Raw genomic sequence first — 23668 nt, 5'->3', positions numbered from 1 at the left:
GGTTTTGCCTCAAAACCTAGACTCGAAAAAAGTTAGCAAAATATCGAATCGAAAGTTCATCGAATCCGCTATTGGCCTGCTGACAGTAACATAAAGAAAACTAGCAGCAGCAATCTAACACATAGGAGATGACGCCACAATAACTACAGCTATATTTCTAAGATTCTACTAACTATCATAACTACAAATGTTTTTCTAAAATTTGACTAATGATTATTAATGCAACATGTGAGATTTCACTAACTTGAGCAGACAGCTTCGCTTTCATCCGAGAAGTCTCCACAGTCGTTGTAGTCGTCACACACCCACGAGTCAAAGTAGACACAGTTTCCATTATCACACTTGAAATTACCATCCCCACATTCGTGTGTGTCGCATCCTACCTCGTCACTGTCCGTGCCACAGTCGCCCTTGTGGTTGTCACATCGCCTGCACGATAAGTACATATATAGTGACCGAGGTACGTTGCCGTGAAGGTGAAAGACCTACATCTGTTAAGATTGTTTGTAGCAAGTCACAGGTCTCATATGTATTAAGGTTGATTATAACCAATAATTGTTCTTGTTCGGAACAACGAATTTCGTTCAACTGCACTAAGATAGTTAATAATTATTAAATACGTTAATAGAGACCCGTTAACTATTGTTCGAAAGATTTTTGAACTCTGGACAGCTTACTGTTTAGTAGAAAAAAAAATCAAATGAGGCATTAAAATGGAAAAGTATAACAATTCTTTGAAGAAATTTAAGAAAAAAAGAGTGCAACAAAGACGAAACTAAATGGTTTGATACCGAGTCAAAGTTTACTGCTTTTCAGGGCCTTAAATCTAACATCAGAGAAATTATTGTTTATAACTGTATCTATAAAAAAAAAGAGTTGAAATATATTACGCTTACCATTCTTTGAATATGCACACATGCGTGTCGGGGCACTCGTAGAACTCGAACCCAAAAGGCCCCAAAACTGCCTCGCGGTCACCACAGTCTGCTGGACCACAGTTGGTGGGCTCTCCGATGCTCTCATCACCCGCATTCCCGTCCTCACAGTCGTCCACTCCATCGCACACTTTGCTCTGATCCAGACATTTGTGGTTGCCGGGGCAACGGAACTGTCCTTCTGCACACGATTCGTTCTTGTACTCGCAGTAGAGTTCATCAGAATTGTCTCGGCAGTTATTATCATGATTGCAAACGTATTCCTCACTGAAAGATGAAATAATTTACAGCCTACGTGAGCAAGTGATTTTTGAGTCAGCTAATGAATCAGTGCGCTCCCAAAAACTCTACTATTCAACAATAGATTAAAACTGATTGTAATCGAGTACAAAAAAACTTTAGTTTATTGGTTAATGAATCTAATTGGTTACTGAATTTGGTTAATGGATCGCTAGGAGGCCATTAATAATGAAATCATTAACGAAAATCATAATAACAAGTGTCCAAAAATAGTAGATTAGGTATATGTTAGAGTATAGTTCTGGGAAGCTAAAGGCAATTAGAGCTCGAATTGCCGAAGGCTTCCCAGCTATACTCTTACTTATTTAGACCCCAATTTTTCTGTTCAAAACTCAAAGAGAGAATTCAAATAAAATTTATAGTAACATTGCAATTCTCGTGCAGCGAATCAATCCAACAATTGAATAATCGTTCAGCCCAAATAATATTTTTTTCTGAATTCCTTGATATTATTGTAGGAGCGAATAGATAACAGAGGTCATCAGCCGACTCTGTTGTGTCACTCTCATTGTCACTCTTTATGGTTTTTAGAAAACTGAGCAATTTATAAGAATATTTCTTTAAACTGACTCAATTATAGACCTTAAAAAAGTCCTCTTTGCCGAAGTTGTTAAATTTTGTGCCTGTTTCCTGTTCTCAGTAATCCGCTTTAATTATCTTTGAAAAGTGTACGCTTTGTCTCATGAAAAATGGGCTTCCAAAAAAATTTTCCAAGAAGTTTGCTCAGTTGAATGCTCATTTTAAATCATTTTGTTAAGGTTGAATTCTTCGACACAAGTGTGAAAAGTGAGCGAAAAACTGATTAAGTTCAATGTCTAGTGTGATATGAAACGTGAAATCTTTGAAAAAAGTGAGACGCTTGAAAAAGTATGAAATAATTAGTGATCGAGCCTAATTTTATTGCTGATTTTATTTAACCGCGAAATTGAGGTCTAATGTGTTTAAAACATCTTGAACACATTAATCTACTATTTTTAGACTCGTTATTAATGATTTTCGTTAATGATTTCAAAATTTATGGCCTCGTAACGATCCATTATCTCCAAGCGTCAACAAGCAGTCGATTTTCCACATTTCCTCTGTTCTAAGTCACAATTCAGCATACAAAAAAATAGTTGTTCAAAAGATGACCAATCTAAAAAAAATAACGAATGACTCAAATAAAGAGATATTGTAGTAGTGGCGGAGCTCTGTTGAAACCAAAACGCAAAATAAGTGATTATGCCCAGAACTAATCGCTGACAGGTTGAAATTCAATGTCAATTTTTTAAATAAATAACATCGGAAATGGAGATAACCAACTTTTGTGATGTGAGCATAATAAATTCTATAGTTTTGTTGACGTGATAGGAAAACATTTAAACATTTATTATTTGGACTCAGAAAAATGAGAACCTGATAAATCTTTGATTCAAATTTAAAATATGGCAGATTTTTCTTTTTTACCCCGGAAACAGAGTTAATCAATTTTGAACATTGAGAACATCAGATAACAAAACTACGCCGGCGCAATAAAAAAATTCCTCCATTTAAATTTTAGAAGTAACTTTCTAACTTTTCTGGAAGTAACAAAAGTTCAAAAACTTTCAATTTTGGCCATGTCAAGCTTGAGCAGTGATTAGGTGTGATAAATGAGAAAGATATCAAGCATTGGGGGTCATATTTCAAAAATATGATTAAATTGTCGTGTCCTTTGACATAGGAATATGCCGACTCAGAATCTTGTATATATTTTGGAATATACTCCAAGATGTGTACTTGTGTGTATTTTGGAATTTTGATTCCAAGAGTGTATTTTGCAATATATTACATTGAGAAAGAAGTTTTGGTCCACGTAAAGTTAGCTAATCAGAAATTTGTCAAGACAAATCTGCCCAATAATTAGCCTGGAGGAAAATTGCTAAAATGGGGCAAAAGCTGGGATATTTTGCTACCGTCATCTTGCTTCTATCCCACTCTATCTTGCTTTATTGCTCAATCAAAAAATCACCCTAGTTTTGTAATTTTTGTTTCCTCACAGAGATGAAATTTTATAAGATTTTGGACAAGTTTCAAATTTTTGGTTTTCTGCGTTTTATTCCATGTGAGTTCGGTAACATTCTAATTTATGCTAATTAAATTATTTTTCCATTTATAGAAAAATCTTGGTTCCTAGACCATAGGGTTTTGAGATATGTGAACAAAAACCTGACTTGTAAGCGATTTGGAGTCGCTCCCGCGTACCTGCTATTCTTATATCGTAACATGAATAATAGCGAATACTATATAACTGGTTATTAGTCATAAATTTCACTAGACATCGAAACAGATTATAGACCCAATTTTTCTTACGGTATGCATCGGCCATTGTGACACTTGAACTCATTCTGTTCACACGTCTTTTGTGAACAAACATTCTCATCTTCATCTTCTGCATGTGGAGAACAGTCTGCAACCCCATCACACACACTTCTAACTAGGATACACTTTTGGGCATATTCACACGACAGGTGAGTCGGATCATCTGCTGACAGACCTGGAATCGGAAAACAATGATTTCAACAACAAAACAACCCCGGACTTACAGGACTATTTTATGCATACTTGCGAGCATGCTTGCGAAATATGGGTAGATTGTCTGACGAGAGACGTTAAGTCGAAACAAAGTGAACTCAAAAATAATACAATCCTAATCTTACAAGAATCTTATGCCGATTCGAATATAATCAATACGGATATTTTCAACGATTGCACTCCCCTTTGGTACCTTTTAGAGAATCCCCCTGTTGTGTTATACTTCATTACAATCAACCAAGCGCGATTCCGGGAACTTATTGGGAAAGTAATTACTCCTCCATGATTGGTTCATAAATTGTTAGCTTAAAATCTATTCAAAAATAGCCCGCTTTTGCAAGGGGACATTATTGAAAAGATCCATCAATCCTTAGTTTTGTCAGATTTAACTTGATCTTTGATTTTTGCTTATTTAAATATTAGAAAATATTATTTGTAAGTTTCTATCATTTGAGAGACTTAGAATTTTCAAAATATTTACTTCAACTACAAATAAACAAGTCCAGTTTGTGCTATCTTGAAAGACTTTATATTTTGATTCTCAAATCATGATTTTCATAAATTTCTATCAGCTTAGACTCAACCTTTCGAATTTAACCTCAGCATTATAAAATGAAAATAACTTGTTCAAAGAAACTATTATGAGATGTTAGAAAATAAGCAAGTAAACAAAAAATCTTATAAGATGAATGTAGATGAAAGAATCATACAAATAGGTTTCTTTTTACCCTGGGTGCAGTACTGTGTTTTGTTGGTCCAGTCACAGAAGCCGTGAATAGAGTTAATAAGTCGCTGGTTAGGGTGTGAACAAGTGCACGTGGCTTTGCCTCCCAGAACCAGACAAGTATCCATGCAACCACCATTGTACAGCTCACACGGGTCAAAATCAGGGCCTGAAAAGGTCAGAGGTCAAAAATTCAATCCCTTTAAGAAAAAAAACAATTTTACAAAAAAAACCAAAACAGGAAAAACTCTATTCTATTAAACAGAAAAATGGTAGAATTTAACAGGTAATTTTAAAAAAGAATTTCTTAGAAAGCAAAGTGCACGTATTGCTTTTTAATGTGGCTTTAATTTTGTTGTACATCCATCTATTTTAAAATATTGCTTGAGTGTTTTATACGAATATTTTTTCTCGCAACTTTGTTTATAGCAAGGGCCAAATAAGGTAATAAAGAGAATGGGATTTAGCCGATCAACAAGCGGTACAACAAAATTATGCAACAAGGTCACATATAATCGGGATGCAAAACATAATTATGCACTTTGTAAAACAATCAAAAAAGGAGGAAAAAAAACATGAATTTCAGTCACATGAAAATAAATCGCTTGAAACATAATTCGCTTGGAAACTCATCGAAAACTGAAAATATTTTAATAACATCTTGAAACTTTTGAACATTAATACAAGTGGACATTTTTTCCGTTTTTTTAGGCAATTATTCAAACTCCTCGAAAACATAACGTTAAAGTTATCAATATGAATTTAAATGTAATCAATATTACAGTTTCTAATTTTAGGAACAAACTTACAGTCCACAGAACTCAATGACGTCAGTCTGAAGTGATCCTGGGGTTCCGAGTAAGTGTGAACATTACTAAGAGACCCTGGCATCCTCAGGTCAATCCTCTGGACCGAGTTGACCTCTGAGTTGTAGAAATAGAGCAAGTTATCGTACACTTCCATCGTGTTTATTTCGAAAGACGTTTCAAATTGATGGATCGGGTCGAATTTGGTTTCAACGTTGGCAAGGTCAATTTTGCCAATTAGTTGTCTAAAACAATTGCATTAAAAATACATCACTAGTACTTTTAAAAAGAGTTGTAGGAAACTCTTTACCCCTGTTTTAAAATGGGGAAATTAAATTTAGCAGGTGATAAAAAGCGGAAAAAAGTGGATGAAACAAGAATTTGTAGCAAACCAGCTGAACAGAACGAAAAGATTTATTCCAAAACCGAAAAATCTTAACTGAAAATCTTAACCGAAAATCTTAACCGAAAATCTTAATCTTTTTTTCTTAACTGAAAATTGTGCACTCTTTGCTCCCACTTTTAAATCTTTTAAAAATACAATTGCTACTAAAAGATTATTTTTACTTACTCTAGACTTTTCAAATGAATGCTATCTTTATATGCATTTTAGTACATCCATTATTATATCACCTGGAGAATTAAAGACTTTTTTAATGGATAAACTTTTTACTTTTTCGAGCACAAAATTCTGGAAACCCTGAAACCAGGTCCTCTTGGAAGGCAAATTTTTGGGAACAAGTATAGAGAACAAGTATACAGACATTAAATCATTCGAAAAAAAGGTCAATAGTTTGTTGGCACAGCCTGGAGGAAAAAGTGATTAAAAATTATAAGAGTTTCTATAATAATCTAGAATAATTTTAGTTGCTCAACTCACTTCACACTGTCTGAGTAGTAGAGAACCCTGTTGACCCTGTCAATGGCCATGGAGTCCACTTGCCCAACATCAGCCCCACTTAAGATTGTCTCGAAGTTCCCGCCCATGTCACTCGCCTTCACTATCTTGTCAGGGTTCTTAGAGGCTATGTAGATGTTCCTGTGAAATGGAAATGATACTGTAAGAATGACAACTACCGCTAATAGTTAAAAAATCCAACTTAAATTAAATGTAAGCTAAAGCACTGAATCAACTTGAAACACGCATGTGTCAGTTTTAAAAAGCCAGAACTCCGCAAGCATGATCTTATTTCAAGCCAGAATTTGCGACTCAGCTAGAGTTACTTCAAAATTCTGACTGACATCTCGAACCCCTTCGTGGTTTTCGACAAATGCCAGATTTTTTCAGTGAGTTCATCAGAGTCACGGAACCTGTACTTATGTGGCAACGATGAGATGAGAAATTTATGAAAATTGACAAGTCAATCTAAAAATACAAGTTTCTCAAGGCTGCAACGTGAAGTAAAATAGAAGGGGGTATATCTAGAGCACTTCGGCAGAAATATGAGCGATGCGATTGTTCAAATGTAAGAATTAAGAGAATAGAGCCGGCAGATTGCCCAGAAATAGCCTAATAATTCTAAGGGTAGATTCTGAATATAATTGTTATATGACAAATGTAGGAAGAATCCTGAAAGAATAGAGTTCTAAGTAGTATAAAAAGCTGACTAGAACCTCAACGGGGGGGGGACACTATGTATTAAGATAGGGAATGCAGAAATTGTCCCCCCTAGGGGGACACTTAGGGGGACATTTAATGCAATTCGCACTAAATGTCCCCCTAAGCGTCCCCCTAGGGGGACAATTTCTGCATTCCCTATCTTAATACATAGTGTCCCCCCCGTTGTGGTTCTGATCAGCTCCTAATTTTTTTTTCTGAAAAAAAAAATGTATTTCACAAAATTTTGTTGTTTTTGTCTCTAAAAATGTGAACTATTTTGAAACATGATCTGTGAGTAAAAAATTTGTCGGAAACGCTTTTTTTCAAAAATTGAAATTTTGGTCCCATAGTGGGACAAACACTTGTGAAATTTTTTGAAAAATGGGGTCTAAAAAATTTTTGTTGATTTTTTGGCTTTAATCAATGTGAAATCTTGTGAAACATGTTTTGTGAGTGAAAAAATTTGTCGGAAACGCTTTTTTCGAAAATTGAAATTTTTGTCCTATAGGGGACAAACACTTGTAAAATTTTTTGAAAAATAGGTTCTAAAAAATTTTTGTTGATTTTTTGGCTTTAATCAATGTGAAATCTTGTGAAACATGTTTTGTGAGTGAAAAAATTTGTCGGAAACGCTTTTTTCGAAAATTGAAATTTTGTCCTATAGGGGGACAAACACTTGTAAAATTTTTTGAAAAATAGATTCTAAAAAATTTTTGTTGATTTTTTGACTTTAATCAATGTGAAATCTTGCGAAACATGTTTTGTGAGTGAAAAAAGTTGTTGGAAACACTTTTTTCGAAAATTGAATTTTGTCTCATAGATGGAAAGAACTTGTAAAATTTTTAGGAAAGTGGGGTCCAAAAATTTTCAACGCTATTTCACTTTTATTCATTATGAGAAGTTGTGAAACTCGTTTGGTGTGAACATTCGTCTCACCGCCACACCCCAAAAACTCCGCTAAACATCAGCCAACCTACACCAAGCACAACCACCAAACACACACGCATACACACGCACACAAACTTCAACATATCCCTCCGCTACTTGAAGCACCAAAACGCACGATCAAACATGTTCATCAGTTCTTTTATTTCAAAATATGTGAACCAATCAGACATGTCTAATCGTTCGTAACAGTCGTAACCAATCAGATTTCTCTAAGTAAAACATTTCATCTGCAGTACATACACGCATACAAAATTTTACATACATATAAATGTTCTTTTATTTCAAAATATGTGAACCAATCAGACATGTCTAATCGTTCGTAACAGTTGCAGCCAATCAGATTTCTCTAAGTAAAACATTTCATCTGCAGTACATACACGCATACAAAATATTACATACATATAATATATATATATATATATATATATATATATATATACATTCAAAAATACAAACATGTATACATATACAGACATGCATACAAATATACAAACTTACATACACATACGTGCGTGCATGCATACATACATACACACATACATACATACATACATACATGCATGCATATATACTTAAATACATACATACATACATACATACATACATACATACATACATACATACATACATACATACATACATACATACATACATACATACATACACATTGGTAAAAAACCCTCAGAGTTGTACAAGACAACAAGTTTTCACCTAAGTATGTACACAATTATGGTCATAATCATTTATGTTCATAAATGCATACATAAATTGATAAAAACAACAGTAAAACAACTATCCTGTTAGTAGATGTATAAAATCACTAATGATATATTATGTGGAGAGAAGAGCCATCGGATCATGCCCAAACATGTTCAGAGTCACAAAACTTTCCAAAATAAATTGACCAATCGCAGTGCCGGATTTATTATTCGAGTTAACAACCAATCAGAATTGAAAGATTTATAAACAAAAACTCTAAACGCTCACGTTCAGTAAACAGTAAATAATGAACACAATAGGAACAAAAGACATCAAGCTCATTCATGAGAAAGTTTTATCACTGAGAGGTAACATAAATTATACACACATATCTTATCGACAGTTATATTTCGTAGCTGCTTGTTCTTTGTTAGACCCAGAAGTTGACGGAGAAATAGCACTTAAATTTAGACCCTATGGTGGTTTCATTGGAATTGATAATTCAAGACTAGATTCATTATTGAAACGGAGCAAAGTGCTACGACTTCATGCTGCATTGCATGACGCTGCTGGATTTATAAAAGATTGCAGAAACAAAGGCCCTGGATATGTTTACGCTTTCCGTTACTCACCAGTAAACAATTGTCTTTTTGGACACCTGACAGGAATATTATTCATTCTATCAGTGAAAATTTTTCATTCACAATTGTTTCGTGAATTGGAATGCTAGAAAATTTTGGCAGCAAAACCGCAAATATTATTGTCCTCGATCTCGAAGGTTTCAAACTCAAGTCACTTGGATTCATTATAAAAGAACTCAGTTTGTGTTCCAGTTACAACGATACAATATTTTTCAAACCGCCCCTTAAATTCGCTGATTTACCCGCACACGATAGACAAACTGTTATTTGGTTGACCAATAACCTACACGGTCTTGATTGGGACGAAGGTGATATACCTTACTGTGATTTGAAAACAATCTGTCTGAGTTTCAGTTTCCGATTCACACGGAAAAATTTTTTTGCCAAAGGCATTGAAAAGTGTGAGCTCCTCAGTAAGCTTTTACAAAAAACTGTTTATAATCTGGAGGATCTAAATTGTCCCCGAATCTCAGAGATAATATCAGAAGAACAAGTTCCCTCCTGTTGTCTTCATTCAAACTTTCGTTCAACAAACGATCAATTATCAAATCACTGCGCGGAACGTAAAGCAAGAATATTCTCACAGTGGACACAAAGTGATGCACAGAGAAGACACGGCAACTTTAACAACTTATCTGTCAGACAACTTGAAGATATTCACTTGCTTGACTCCACTTGACGATCAGCCGATTGTAATATTCAACAGAGTTCAAGATCCCTCTCCACCAATACAGAATAATTTTTCATCAAGTGATCAACAGAACCGAGCGAACTATCTCAACAATAAGCCAAACACAGCACAACAACCGCGTTACAACCCGCTTTATAGCGCGGCAGCAAAACGTTATTTTGCAACCATTACTCTTTCTCCCGACGAGCTAGACAGCTTTAGGGCTTTCCTGCCCGTGATAGATAATTTCTATCACTTCCAACTGTACGTAAAAAATAAACAGAGAGCTCGAGAACATCGGAATCAGTTCAATTATGGCTATGAACAAAACAAACGAGAAGCTTATGCAGTCCCCCAAAGAGCAGCGAATCCCACGTTGGAAGCAATGGGCGGACAAAAAAGTTCCTCAATTTAGATTGAAAAAAACACCACCAGAACGTGAGCTATCACTTAATGAGATGCCGAATGAGTTGCGGTTATATGTCTTGGAGCACCCCGAAGTTGAAAAAGTTTTCAATCAACCATCGTTCGAGGAAAATGACTCATCAACCGTTTGTTATAAACTAGAGATAAAAAGTCATATTAAAGGTTTCAATTTGTTTGAGTTCTGGTACATGAAACAGTTGCCCAGTGAATAATTCAAAAATTTAACATTTATATCATTCTTGTTTCAATTCACTTTTCAATTAATTATTTTTCTCCAATGAATCAAAGAGACGAGGCTGACGCCGGTATCAGTAATTTAGTCTTTGATGTGAACAACAAGGAGAGGCCCCCATGGCGTTGTTGTTCAAATTCAACAGTGCCAAGGTCCGAAGTAATATTTTTTGTTCAAGTGAGTATCATTGTCTTAATGATCATTCTTGGCTTCTCTATGCTCTTTCTATTATCAGAAAGCTGTGAAGAGAAATCAATTTGGATTGCTCTCTTATCGAGTTTAGTTGGTTACATTTTACCTAATCCCAAACTATGAACAAAGTTATTCTTACACATGACAGGGTATTCATGTCAATTGTAGGACCAAGTGGTTGTGGTAAAACAGAACTCTTGTTTCGAATGCTAAAAGGTTCGACCTTTTATCCACGCTTTGAAAAAATTTATTATTTTTACAAAGAGTTCCAACCACTTTTCAAAGATATGCAACGAGTTATACATGGGATTGAGTTTCTAAAATACTCAGGCTTTGATATAACAAAAAAACTATCGCATTGTCTGCTTATTTATGACGATTCATGTGAAGAAATTTTCAACGATAAAGAATTTGTAAAAATAGCTACCTCAGGACGTCATCGCAAATTACATGTTATATACGTCAAGCATAATTTGTTCCATCAAAGCAAATGGTCAAGAACCATTGATCTGAATACAACACATATAATATTATTCAAGTCGCTTCGTGACATTCAACAAATTGAATATCTTGGAAAACAGTTGAATTGTCTCCAACTGATAAAAGAAGCATACAAACTAGCAACTGCGGAGCCCTTTGGACATTTGATTATTGATCTCGATCCCAAAACCAGTCAGGGTTTACGATTTGCGTCACATATTATTGGACCTAATCCTTCAATTTTTTACATTCCTTCGGAGGAAGCCGTTGTTACACCAATTACGAATGAAAAAGAAACATTTGCTTATGCTCAAGCAATGGGCAAATAGCACAAACCAGCACTCCAACATTGAATCCGAGTTACTTAAAGACGGTGACTTCATTTGGTTTCTGAGTGACTGTGTGATGAACGTACTCTCTGGAGTTGTTCCAGTCAATAAAAAAGAACTAAAAAAATTTGAAAAAACTCTGCGTCAACTTTCGAACGGGAAAGTAGGGAAAACTGAACGGTTAAAAATAATTCAATCTCCCTCTGGCAACAATCTCATTCAACTCATAGCATTACCCTGCATTGCATATCTAGAACAAAATGCATACTGAAGAGTTTGTGTTAATACCTAAACAGATGTATACAAGAGAACAACCTCATGTCTCTCAATTACTCAGCAACAAAAATATTCACAATGCAGCCAAGCAGATTTCGCTTCTCCAGAGAAACAAGTCACCATCAGCTCCTTCTGCCTCGCAACAGGATACAGAACAACAAACTGACGCTTCAGTGGACGATAGAAGTACAATAAACGAGTCTATGGCGAAACCCTTTACGACAGACAACACATCGACTATCAAAAAAGGAGTGCTGAATGATATTAGAATCTTGAAGGGGATAAAGTTTGAAAGAGCGAATACAATACTGGACATAATAGAGGAATCAGATTCTGTGTCCTTGGACTCATCAAAGAGATTGCTTATTAATGGTACAAATACAGAAGTTCTTGCAGCTACATTTCTTTACAATCTACAGCAAACCACTTGCAAACTATCTTTCGAACAATTCAGTTTATTAACGCATCTCGATATTGGTTCGCATTTGACTTGTAACACATACGCCAAAAGGTTTCTGAATTTATCATCTGAAGAGAGACTGCAATTTTTGGAGTATGAGTCGGACAAAGAAGTTGCTTCAAAATCCCAGCGAAAGAAAACAAAAGCTTCTGACAATGACCAGAGAAACTTTGAAGAGGCAGAAAAAGAAATCAAACCAACCAGCCCCTGGGAGAATTACTTCCTATCAAGTTAAACAGTTAGACAAATTGTACACTAAAGGCAGTGCTGCATTTGGTAGCATTGCTAACTTGAAGAAGGCTAGCGGTTTCACCAGAGGCAAAATTGTTCGCTATCTTCAGTCAAAAGCCCCGTACACAAAATACAGACAATTCAGGAAAAGTTTTACCCGACTGAAAGCTGTTGCATATAGAATAAATGAAATCTGGTCTGTCGATGTTGCGTATATGGATAAAGTTGCCCAACACAACAACGGTGTAAAATATTTGTTAGTGGCTGTGGATGTTTTATCACGTTACTTACGAGTTCAACCAATGAAAGCTTTATATGCAAAAGATGCTGTTGAAGCGTTCAAAAAAATGATCAAGAAGAAACAACCAGAAAAAGTATGGACAGACAAGGGATCAGAGTTCAAAGGAGATTTCAAAAAATTTTGTGAAAAGAAAGGAATTCATTTATATACAACAGAAAGCGAAACCAAGTCGGCATTTGCAGAGAGGAACATTCGATCGCTTAAAAACATCATTTACAAATATTTGGAAGAAAAGTGGACTTGGACATATATTGAAGATTTACCCCAGTTTGTAAATACTATAAACAGTCGTGTTAACCGGGTAACCCATTTAGCACCTAATAACGTTTTCAAAAAACATGAACCAATTTTAATATCATTAGCAATCAACACAACAAAGTACAAACCAAAATACGAAAAAGGAGACCTTGTTAGGATTGCAAAGCACGACGAAAAATTCAGAAAAGGTTATAAACAAAATTATACAGACGAAGTTTTTACGATATTCAAAATTGCTACCGTGAGTCCACCAACGTACAATCTTATAGATGCAAACAACGTTATAATTGAAGGTAAATTTTATGAACCGGAATTAGTCCAAGTAAACGTGTTAGTTACTGCAGACGAATAAAATGAATCCCGCCAAAGAATTCACAATCGACCTAATATCCAACGCATCAATGGGAATTTTTGGTGAAAACACAATGGCAAAATTCCGTAACCAGTTATCTCAACCACTTATTTTGGATGGAGAATGGCAAGTAGCTTTATCTTCAATATCTTTCCCATCAAACATCAACAACGTCAATTCAAACGGGTTAGTCGTTTATAAAAACTCGGGAGTGGAACTCGACGCCTCAGATAATCGCAGTGGACACCTCAGAAAAATTCGCAAAGGCATTTACAGTAGCTTGGATCAACTAATGGATGAACTCAGGCGAATTGCTCAGTTTAAACAATTTGATTTTACTTTTGACAAAATTACTCATAAACTGGTTTTACAATTCGGAGCGAATGAGGGTTTTTCATTTGAAAACGAAGAAGTTCCAAGTATTCTCGGCTTCAAGGGTATAAAAGACAATTCGCATGATGGATACATTCATATTGGATACAAATCACACAAAACTCTCAATAGACACCAAAGTGATTTTCCAGTTGATATAACCTGTGGCTCACAATTAATATTTGTGTACATAGACGTTATAGAATATCAAATTATTGGAGACGTGAGAGCTCCTGTAATTAAAATCATTGAGACCGAAAGACGTTTAAAAAACGGCAGCATAAACACTGTTACACCCATTCATCACAAGACATTTACAATTCTGGATTACAAGCCCATACTTTCTAACAATATTCAGAACATTAAAGTGGAGTTGAGGAACGAAGCCGGAGAACTTATTCCATTTAATGGTACAGGAAAAGTGATAGTAGGCCTAAAGTTTCAAAAAATCAAGTGAAATGGAAGCTTACTACAGCAACCAAGCATCACAGTCAATGCCACATTTCTCCGGTCATTATCGTCAAAGAGGAAGTGGCTTTGGAGCCCTCGCAGCAGGTATTGGAAGAGTTGCTTTACCATTGGCAAGAAGAATTATATGGCCCGCTGCCAAAAGAATTGGCCGAGAGCTTTTAGTGCAGGGTGCACCTGAGTTGGTTGAAGTAGCAACGAAACGAAAGTCGGCAAAGCAGGCGTTGAAAAGCACGGTTGCAAAAACAGCCCGAAAACAATTTGGTGGTTCTCTCCTTTCACGCATAACACGAGGCCGGCAAGTTATTAAACGTCGAAGACAACAATATGCTAAACCTCGAATCTACAAAAAACGTTCCACTAAAAAAATCATTTCTCGAAAATCACAGCCAAGAAGAAGTCGACTGGATTTTTTCTCTCGAGTCAAAAATGCGAACTAATATTGTAATACCTTCCGAAGCCACTCACAGTTCCTTGGATTTATTTGAAAAACCACCTTTGCTAGTCACCTTTGATCAATCATTTGAGCAAAAAACTGGACCACTTTATTCTCCCTCTGGATCATCGCTCGAATTCGAAGTTGTAGGCGATCGCAACAATTTCATAGATTTGCAGAAAATTTATTTGGAAGTAAAATGTCGAATACAAAATGCTGATGGAACTGATTTGCGATATACCGCCGGCGATGCAACCGCAACCGATGCTGCATATTTTGTCAACAATGTTCTTCATTCACTGTTTGCCGACTGTACTGTTTCTGCAAATGGAATAAAAATTTCCTCAGCTAATGGACACTATGCTCATAAAAGTTTTATTGAAACAGAATTTTCACATGGAGCCGATGCAAAGAAAACTTGGTTAAAGTGTCAAGGTTACGAGTATGAGCCGAACCCCGCTGGTATAGCTGCAGCTTCAAGGGATGCAAGGCAGGTAGCTGTGAGAGAATCGGAACAAATTACTTTATATGGAAAGCTCGCTGTTGATTTCTTTTCCTGTGAAAAACATTTAGTAAGTGGTGTTACCTTAAGAATTTCTTTCCGAAGATCGCAAGATGATTTTGTTACCATTAGTGAGACAGTGGCAAAAAATTACAAAGTTAAAATCGATGAAGCGAACTTATTTGTTAGAAAGATGACAGTGTCAGACAACGTTGTTGGAGCCATTGAAAAAACACTCCTAAAAACTCCGGCAATGTATCGCTACAATGAAGTAATAACAAAAACATTCCTCGCAACGGCAGGTCAACGCAGTTGGAAGCATGAAGATATTTTCACAAAAGAACCAATAAGGCGGCTGATTGTTGCATTGTGCAGGAGCAATGCATTCATTGGAACTAACAATATCAATCCCTACCACTATCAAAAGTTTGATTTGAGTGAAATTACGGTCTATCGAAACGGGTTCGCAACAGCTGGCACTCCAATGTTAACAAATGATAACAAGCGCCTGTATTACAATTCAATGAGTGCCCTAGCTTATGTTGAAAACGGTCATGGAATACCCCTAAATGATTTTGCGCATCATTTTATAATGGTCTTTGACTTAACTAGCACGCAAGAGGCAACACACGATTTTATTCATCCCGAACTAACAAACTCATCATTATCGGTTGAACTGAAATTTGATACTGGTTTACCAAACAACATTGAAATTTTTTTCCTTGGAGAAAAATCGTCTACTGTGTACATTGACTCTGCAAGAAACGTATCCAAAAATGTTCTACCTATGAATGCTTACTAATGGATGAAGACCAAATTTATATTCATATTCAAAAGTGCAAACATCTCAAATTTAAATTTCGAGGTGTTTATGCGGCTGACAATTATCCCTTAAATTTACCAGTTAACAGTTTTATAATTGTGAATGCATCGCCAGCTGATTCTATTGGTTCACATTGGGTGATGCTTGCGAAACGCTACGCATACCCCGTTCTATTTTTTGCAGATCCGTTAGCACTACCTCTGACTGCCTATAAAGACATTTTCTCCCGCTTACAGCAATGTACTGATTTACATATGATGATGGATATTATGGAGCACAGAAGAGATATTCAGTCTCCCCTGCAATCAGCAGACTCGCAACTGTGTGGTTTATTTTGCATCTATATTGCTCATTATTTCTATAGCAGTAAGTTTCCATTTGTACCTGATGTAAATGAATTGCAATTGTTGGCATTTTTAAAACATATGGAGTGAAATTGAATTAATTGTTCTATCACAGCATTATTTTAGACAGTAGAATTTTTACAGAACTGAAAGTTTATTAAATAGTCTGAAGTCTCACGTACAAATCTTCCCTGCCCACTTAAAAGTATATCCATAATCTGATAGAGAGAAGATGAATGTTCACCAAGCATTAGTTGACAAAAGCGTTTTACAGTCACATCGGGGATAGTAGAAGCACATTTGTTAGAAGTGGTAGTAGTAATGGTTGAGGGTCTTTTCACAGGGTTAGGCAGAGGAAGTTGTTTCTTAGTTTTGTTGGTTGAAACATGATTAAACTTTGACAAGTACTCCACAGCAACATGTAAGCGAGAGACAATAGCACCATGAGTGACAAAATTTTTCTCCGTAGGCAAAATAAGGATTTTAAAACAAGTCACAAGGCAAGGTATCGTTGCAGGAGCATACGGAGAAAAAACAATATTATCTTCCGGACCTGTATCTTCAAAAATAATATGCCAATGACTGGAACCAAACAAACAACCATCGATAATAGTCGAAGACGAATGATAACCGTACGCATAATTTTCTATTCCAAAATCTTGAGGTTTTGGTTCTGTGTCACAAATAGTGTATTTGAATCGTTTTTGAAATTTTTTGAAGTATTCAGGACTGTTTTCGTACATAGCTTCAACCATATTCAGAGACTAAACTGAGTGAGTAAATAGTGATATACGTCTATGAATTATTGGGTTTGAGTTGATAACATGGTGTAAAGAAAATTTCAAGGTCGTTCGAAGACGAAAATTCTTTACATTGTTATTTTTATTGCTTGTAAACAAATTCTGTCTAGACATTAAGTAAACAAACCGAGACATTAAGTAATCAAACCGAATAAATTTTGTCTAGACATTAAGTAAACAAATCAGATTTGTTGAAGTTGTGTACACGAATAATGGCTGTCGCAATTTCACGAAGTTTTGCAAACTTTGCTGTGATTGGTTGGCGACTCGAAATGAAATCTATTTTTAGTAACATAAATAAATATTTCAACTTAATTGCTCGCATGTAGTCGTGAATACACTTTGAATTTCTGCAGAACTTGAGAGACATTTGTTTATTCATTTTCTAGGACTCAGTTGTCAATACCTTCCGACAAGAATAAAACATCTATTTGTTCATGTCATAGTTAAACTTACCCAGTTATAACAAAATGCCTGCAAAAGATCGAAACCTGTCCATCAACTGCGAAAAATGTGGAAAATCTGTTGTAAAGACCAATATTGCTCGCCACAGGAAGACATGTATGATGGGCACTCTTTACTGTAAGAAAAAGAATTGTAATTTTGCGACAAAAAATGCTGCAGAATTATCATACCATATTGCGAAGGCTCACGGCGCAAAAGTTCGTAATACACTGAACAAATGTGTTGTCTGTCAGAAACAGTTCCCAAGTTTCTACTCACTTCAACTGCATCGCAAAAAAAGCACATCAAGCTAGCACAAAAGTTGGGTCCTCAAGCACAAACCGTGTTCGTGAGATTATGGAGAAAATTGATAACGATAGCGAATCATTGAAAGAAGAACTGGCAGCTTGTCAGCATTTACTTGATGATATGCATGCTGAGCATGGCAGACAGGAAGTTTTCAACTTCAGTTTATCGAATTTGGACACCAAAGAGATCAACGAAAAACTCAATGAAGTTTTCGCAAACCTCAACTGTGCTGCCAAAATTAACATAGCTTTGGGGTTTATTTTGCGAAATGTAGAGACAAACGATTACCGATATTATTATCCGCACGAAAATAATTTACTGCTGGACCGAGCTTTTCTGCTAAGCAATAAAAACGATTTATTAAACATCCAGAACGAAATTGAGAAACTTGACTTGATTGAAACATGTACACAGGAACGTCAAAACTCAAAATGGCAATTCACAGTAATTACAAATGTTACTGTCTTTGCAGCGCTTCTTACGAATATACCTATGGGTTGCACTGATTCGCCTCTTCCAGAGCCATTGTTAAGGAACCCTGAAGTAAATTGTCTGCTTTCAAATGGACACGATGAACCGTATAACGATAATTTGTGTTTGTTCCGTGCAATTGCTATTCATTTATTTGGATCAGTAGATGTTGAACTACAGGCAATAAAAATTTTTCACAATTTTGTTACTGCAAGTGGTTGCGACCCTGAAAACTTCACAGGTGTTTCATTTGATCAAATTCCAATAATTGAAGAACAAATCAAACAAAACATTTTCATCTATGATTTTGACATTGAAGATGGTGAAATTATTGGTGAACTTGTACGACGCAGCGTTGAACGATATGATGAAAACATTAAACTGCTTCGATATAACAATCACATCTGTTATGTTAATGATATCAACAAATTCTTCAAGAAGTTTCGTTGTCCCAGCTGTGATGTGTTTTTCAACCATTCAGGTCATTTCAACCGGCATTTGAAAACTTGTAAAGAACGAGTGAAGAATATCTATCCGCGGGGTGCTTATTCGTTGCGGGAAACTTTATTTGAGAAGCTTGACAACTTCTCAATCACTTATCCAGAGGATTATACTATCTTCAGAAATTTTGTTGTCTTCGACTTCGAAGCAATATGTGTTCAATCAGTGGAAGCCAATAACACACTGACAACATCATGGATTGGCACTCATGTACCTGTATCGGTATCAATCTCTTCAAATTTGTTGGACGAACCAGTTTTCTTATGCGAAAACGATCCTAATCGTCTTATCATATCATTTGTAGCTCAACTGGAAATGTTAGCAGCAAAAAACAAAGCGGACTTGAAACCCAAGTTCCTGGCGGTGGAAGCAGAGATCAAAACTAGGTTGAGTGATGTTTCCTCCAGACTGCAAATTATTTCCGAAACTCAACCAAACATCAGTAGTGAAACAGATGATAGTAATGCAACTAAAAATTTTTTACGATTCCAGCAAAAGCAACTCCTTGATCTCCAGCGTCATTTCAACAATTATGTTGACACTCTACCAGTTTTTGGATTCAACAGTGGAAAATATGACCTAAATTTAATCAAAGCGTATATTATTCCCCATCTCCTTAACGATAGAGCTATTCAACCTACGGTAATCAAAAAGGCAAATCAATTTATTTCTTTCAAATTCGGTGATATTCAGTTTCTCGATATTTTGAACTTTCTTGGTGGAGCAACATCACTGGATTCTTTTCTAAAAGCATATCAATCTGAGGAGACAAAAGGATATTTTCCATATGAATGGTTCGATTCGTCGACGAAACTTGACTGCAATCATCTTCCACCCTATGATTCCTTCTTCAGCAAACTGAAAAATCTAAATCCACTGGAAAAAGATTTCGCTCAGTTTGAAAAGTTGATTAAATCTGGAAAAGAGGAGTCGGTAGTTCTCCGAGAACTGGGTTTGAAAGAGAAACCTTTATCTGGAAAAGAGAATTATGCTCTCCTTGAAAAGTTGTGGAAGATGGAGAAAATGAAAACTTTTCGCGATTTCCTTCGCTGGTATAACAACAAAGATGTTGTACCAACTTTGCAAGCAATGAAGAAAATGATGAAATTTTATCACGATCAGAAAATTGATATGTTAAAGCTTGGGTGTACACTACCCAATTTGGCAAATATCTGTCTTCATAAATCGACTGATAGAAAGTTTTACCCTTTCATCGAAGCTGACAAAGACTTGCATGAGAAAATACGAAGTGAAATGACTGGTGGTCCATCAATAGTGTTTACGAGGAAAGCTGTTGTAGACAAAACATTCATCCGGAGGTCAAACAATATCTGTAGAGCAATAGTCGGAATAGATGCTAGCCAATTGTACCCTTTCTCCATGTGCCAAGCGATGCCAACTGGACTCTACACTAGATGGGAGTTTGATAGCGATCTTGAAAAGTTCAAAGCTCGTCAAAACAAAATCAGGAATTTTGAGAACATGGTAATGTCTTTCTATCAAGCAAACAGACCCGAATGTACTATTGAGAGCTTCTATACGACTGGAAGACAGAAAAAAATTGATTCTTTTACTGTGGATGGCTTTTGTGGTCACTGCCAAACAATTTTTGAAGCCCTTGGATGCTACTACCATTTCTGTCCCTGTAGGGAAACTCAACCAAATGTTAGTGAGGATGAATTTGAGTTTGGTATCTGGAAAGGTGAATCCGATAAGTTACGAAAACTTTACCTAGAAAAGAAAGGATATAAAGTTATAGAGATGAGAGAGTGTGAATGGTGGGATCTTGTTCAAGCGAATTCCATGTTGAAGAACCATGTTAGAAAAAATTTCCCTTACAAATTACCCTTGAGTAGTGAAAAACTGTTGGCGAGGATAGAGGAAGATAAATTATTCGGATATGTACAGTGTGATTTAGAAGTTCCTGAAGAACTTCGTGAACGATTTGCAAACTTTCCTCCAATTTTCAAAAACTGTGATGTTGGACGAGAGAATATAGGAAAATTCATGCTGGAATATGCTGAAAAAAACGCGTTATTGCTTAAACCACAACGAATGTTAATTTCGAGTTACAAATTAAACAATGGAATAGTTATAACACCATTATTAAAGTTTTATTTGAAGCTGGGTCTACGTTGTATCAAAATCCACAGATTCATTGAGTATACCCCACAAAAATGTTTCAACGGTTTCGTACAATCTGTCGTTGATGCAAGACGAGAAGGTGACGAGAATCCGGACTCTAGCGTTGTTGCTGAAACTATGAAATTACTTGGGAACAGCTCGTATGGTTATCAGATTATGGATCGAACTCGACACACAGAAACTCTTTATCTTAACGATGAAAAGACGCATAAAGCTATTAATAACCGTCTTTTTAGAAGATTGAACAACGTTTCGACAGATATATATGAGGTTGAGCTTGTGAAAAGCACTGTTGAGCATCGTGAACCAATAATTGTTGGATTCTTTATCTTACAGTATGCAAAACTGAGAATGCTGGAGCTCTACTATAACTTCTTTGACAAGTTCTGTGATGTTCAGAAATTCGAGGAGCTTGAAATGGACACTGATTCTTTGTATCTGGCACTGGCTCATGAAAATCTCTATGAATGCATTAAACCAGAAATGAGGAGTATTTGGAATGAGATGAGAAGTAATGACTGTACGGATTTTTTTCATGCTAATAGTACAAGTAATTTTTTTCCAAGAACTTGTTGCGATAAACATATAAAACATGACAAGCGTGAGCCTGGATTATTCAAAGAAGAATTCCGATGTACTGAAATGCTATGTTTATGTAGCAAAACGTACTGTTGCTATAATTCAGTAACGAACAAAACTAAGTTTAGCAGCAAAGGACTCAACAAGAGTGTTCTGGAAGAAAACAGTGATGGACCTTTACAGAAATACAGACGAGTCCTGGACGATGCAGTGAATATAGCCTCAACTAACAGAGGATTCAGAACTATAGATCACCAAATTCTAACCTATGAACAAACAAAAAAAGGACTCTCGTTTTTCTATCCAAAACGAATTGTGGATGCAGATGGAATTCATACGACACCTTTAATGATCTAAACTTTCTGATTCTTTTTCATTCATTTTATCCATTTAAATCAGTTGTACGCTTGTGAACATGTGATATGATCGTAATAAAGTTTTTTTTCAAGTTGATGAGTCCACTGTTTAAAGTAATCATTCTTGATGGGAAACCCGAACCGGGTTTTTAAAGTTCAATCTGAGCATGTAAAAGTTTTCTGACTCATTTCGCAAGGTGTTGGCTAGATCTGAGACAACCCTGGATGAAAAAATCAAGCAAGGCTTACTGTACTGATATAAAGTAATAATGTCAGTGCATCAATGTAGACATCCATATAAGGAGACCATGTACTAGTTCATCAGAGGTCTATTTTGATTCATTTTTATTCCATTTAACCCTTAGTTAAGTTGATTATTTCGTTTTTTTTATCAGTTGATTGAGATAATCTTTTTTACCTGTACAGTCTGTGAAAATCAAAATTAGCTATAGTTTGCTGTGACGTCGTTCATGATAAATATGTGATTCATAAACTATAAATTACAACAATCATGAGTTTGATCGATAAACGTTTTATAGAAAACGCATTATTTAGAATTAGGCTATTCTCAACACAGGTGGTATTCAGAATATTTGAAAGTGTATTAGCACTGTAGAATTTTCTGCCTTGCACTTAGTCTTATTGAGCACTGTTTGTTACCAAGTAACTTAAAACAATAGCATAAAAAGATGACTCATCGTGAAAGAAAAACATAAACCGACAGATGTCGAAAGAAATGCTCTTGAACGACATGCGAGGCACTTTAATTGATGGTCTTTAGTCTAGACCAATTTTTTTCTTTATGGGTGCAAAAAACTTTGACCCCACCGAGATTCGAACCACTGACCTCTCGCTCCTTGGTCAAACTCACTACCAACTTGTCTTATTTCCAATCTTAATGCGTGTAAAATCTAATACCTATCTTTATACATTACTGACGAAAATCAAACCTTAATACATGTAAAATTTATTAACTATCTTTATACGTTGCTTTTATATCTCTAATCTTAATACATGTAAAATCTATTACCTATCTTTATACATTGATACCATAACTCAATGAAGACCGAAATGACTTGAAACCGCTATAGCATATCTTAAAACATGTGGGTCTTCACCCCCCCCCCCCCCGGGCACCTCGGTCCCTCTATATACTACTGTTCAATTAAAATTAGATATTTGAGATGAAAGTTAAAAACCTCTAATCCGTGAAATTAGAGCACTTTAGATGCACAGTTTAGATGCACTCTATCGATCTTCAATTAGTAAATGCTTTGAAAATTTGGAGTTCATTTACTAAGAAGAGAAGTCATTTTTCTGAGTGATACCTGTCGAAAATTTATCACACAATTGATCTAAAATCTGATGCGAAAAAAAGTAACAAATAACTTCACGTACACAAATTCAACTGCAAAGCAGAAGTTACTGAAACTAAAAAAGTCAAAGGGTCTCAATAATAACGAATAAACAATAAACTAGATCTAGAACAGATAAGGAATGGATTGGAAAAACCCTTTAGAAAGAAAAGCCGATAAAAAACTCTGCAAAAACAGTAAAGACCCAAGTAAAAAATTGTCGCAAGTGAATAAAATCCCCTAGCGAGAAAGAAAACTCCTTCTTTCCTTGTCAAGCACCTTCTCACTTCTTAACTTAAAAAAGACTGATAAAATTTTGCGACGAAAAACTACTAGCTTCTTCGCTCCAC

General features: G+C 35.7%; 1 protein-coding gene across 1 annotated transcript in view; it reads right to left on the bottom strand.

The window, feature by feature from the left end:
* The window catches only part of LOC142349159 (low-density lipoprotein receptor-related protein 2-like), a 341838-nt gene that overhangs the window by 51135 nt on the left and 267035 nt on the right, over positions 1-23668 (bottom strand). Inside the window, 6 exon segments of the mRNA XM_075400574.1 lie at positions 245-429; positions 897-1202; positions 3567-3750; positions 4517-4681; positions 5322-5563; positions 6199-6357. Coding sequence (XP_075256689.1) covers positions 245-429; positions 897-1202; positions 3567-3750; positions 4517-4681; positions 5322-5563; positions 6199-6357 — 1241 coding nt within the window.

This window comes from Convolutriloba macropyga, chromosome 11 (assembly GCF_964194025.1).
Source record: "Convolutriloba macropyga chromosome 11, txConMacr16.3, whole genome shotgun sequence".
NCBI lineage: Eukaryota > Metazoa > Xenacoelomorpha > Acoela > Convolutidae > Convolutriloba > Convolutriloba macropyga.
Note: the sequence above shows the minus strand (reverse complement) of the source record. Positions and strands in the feature narration are given on the sequence as shown.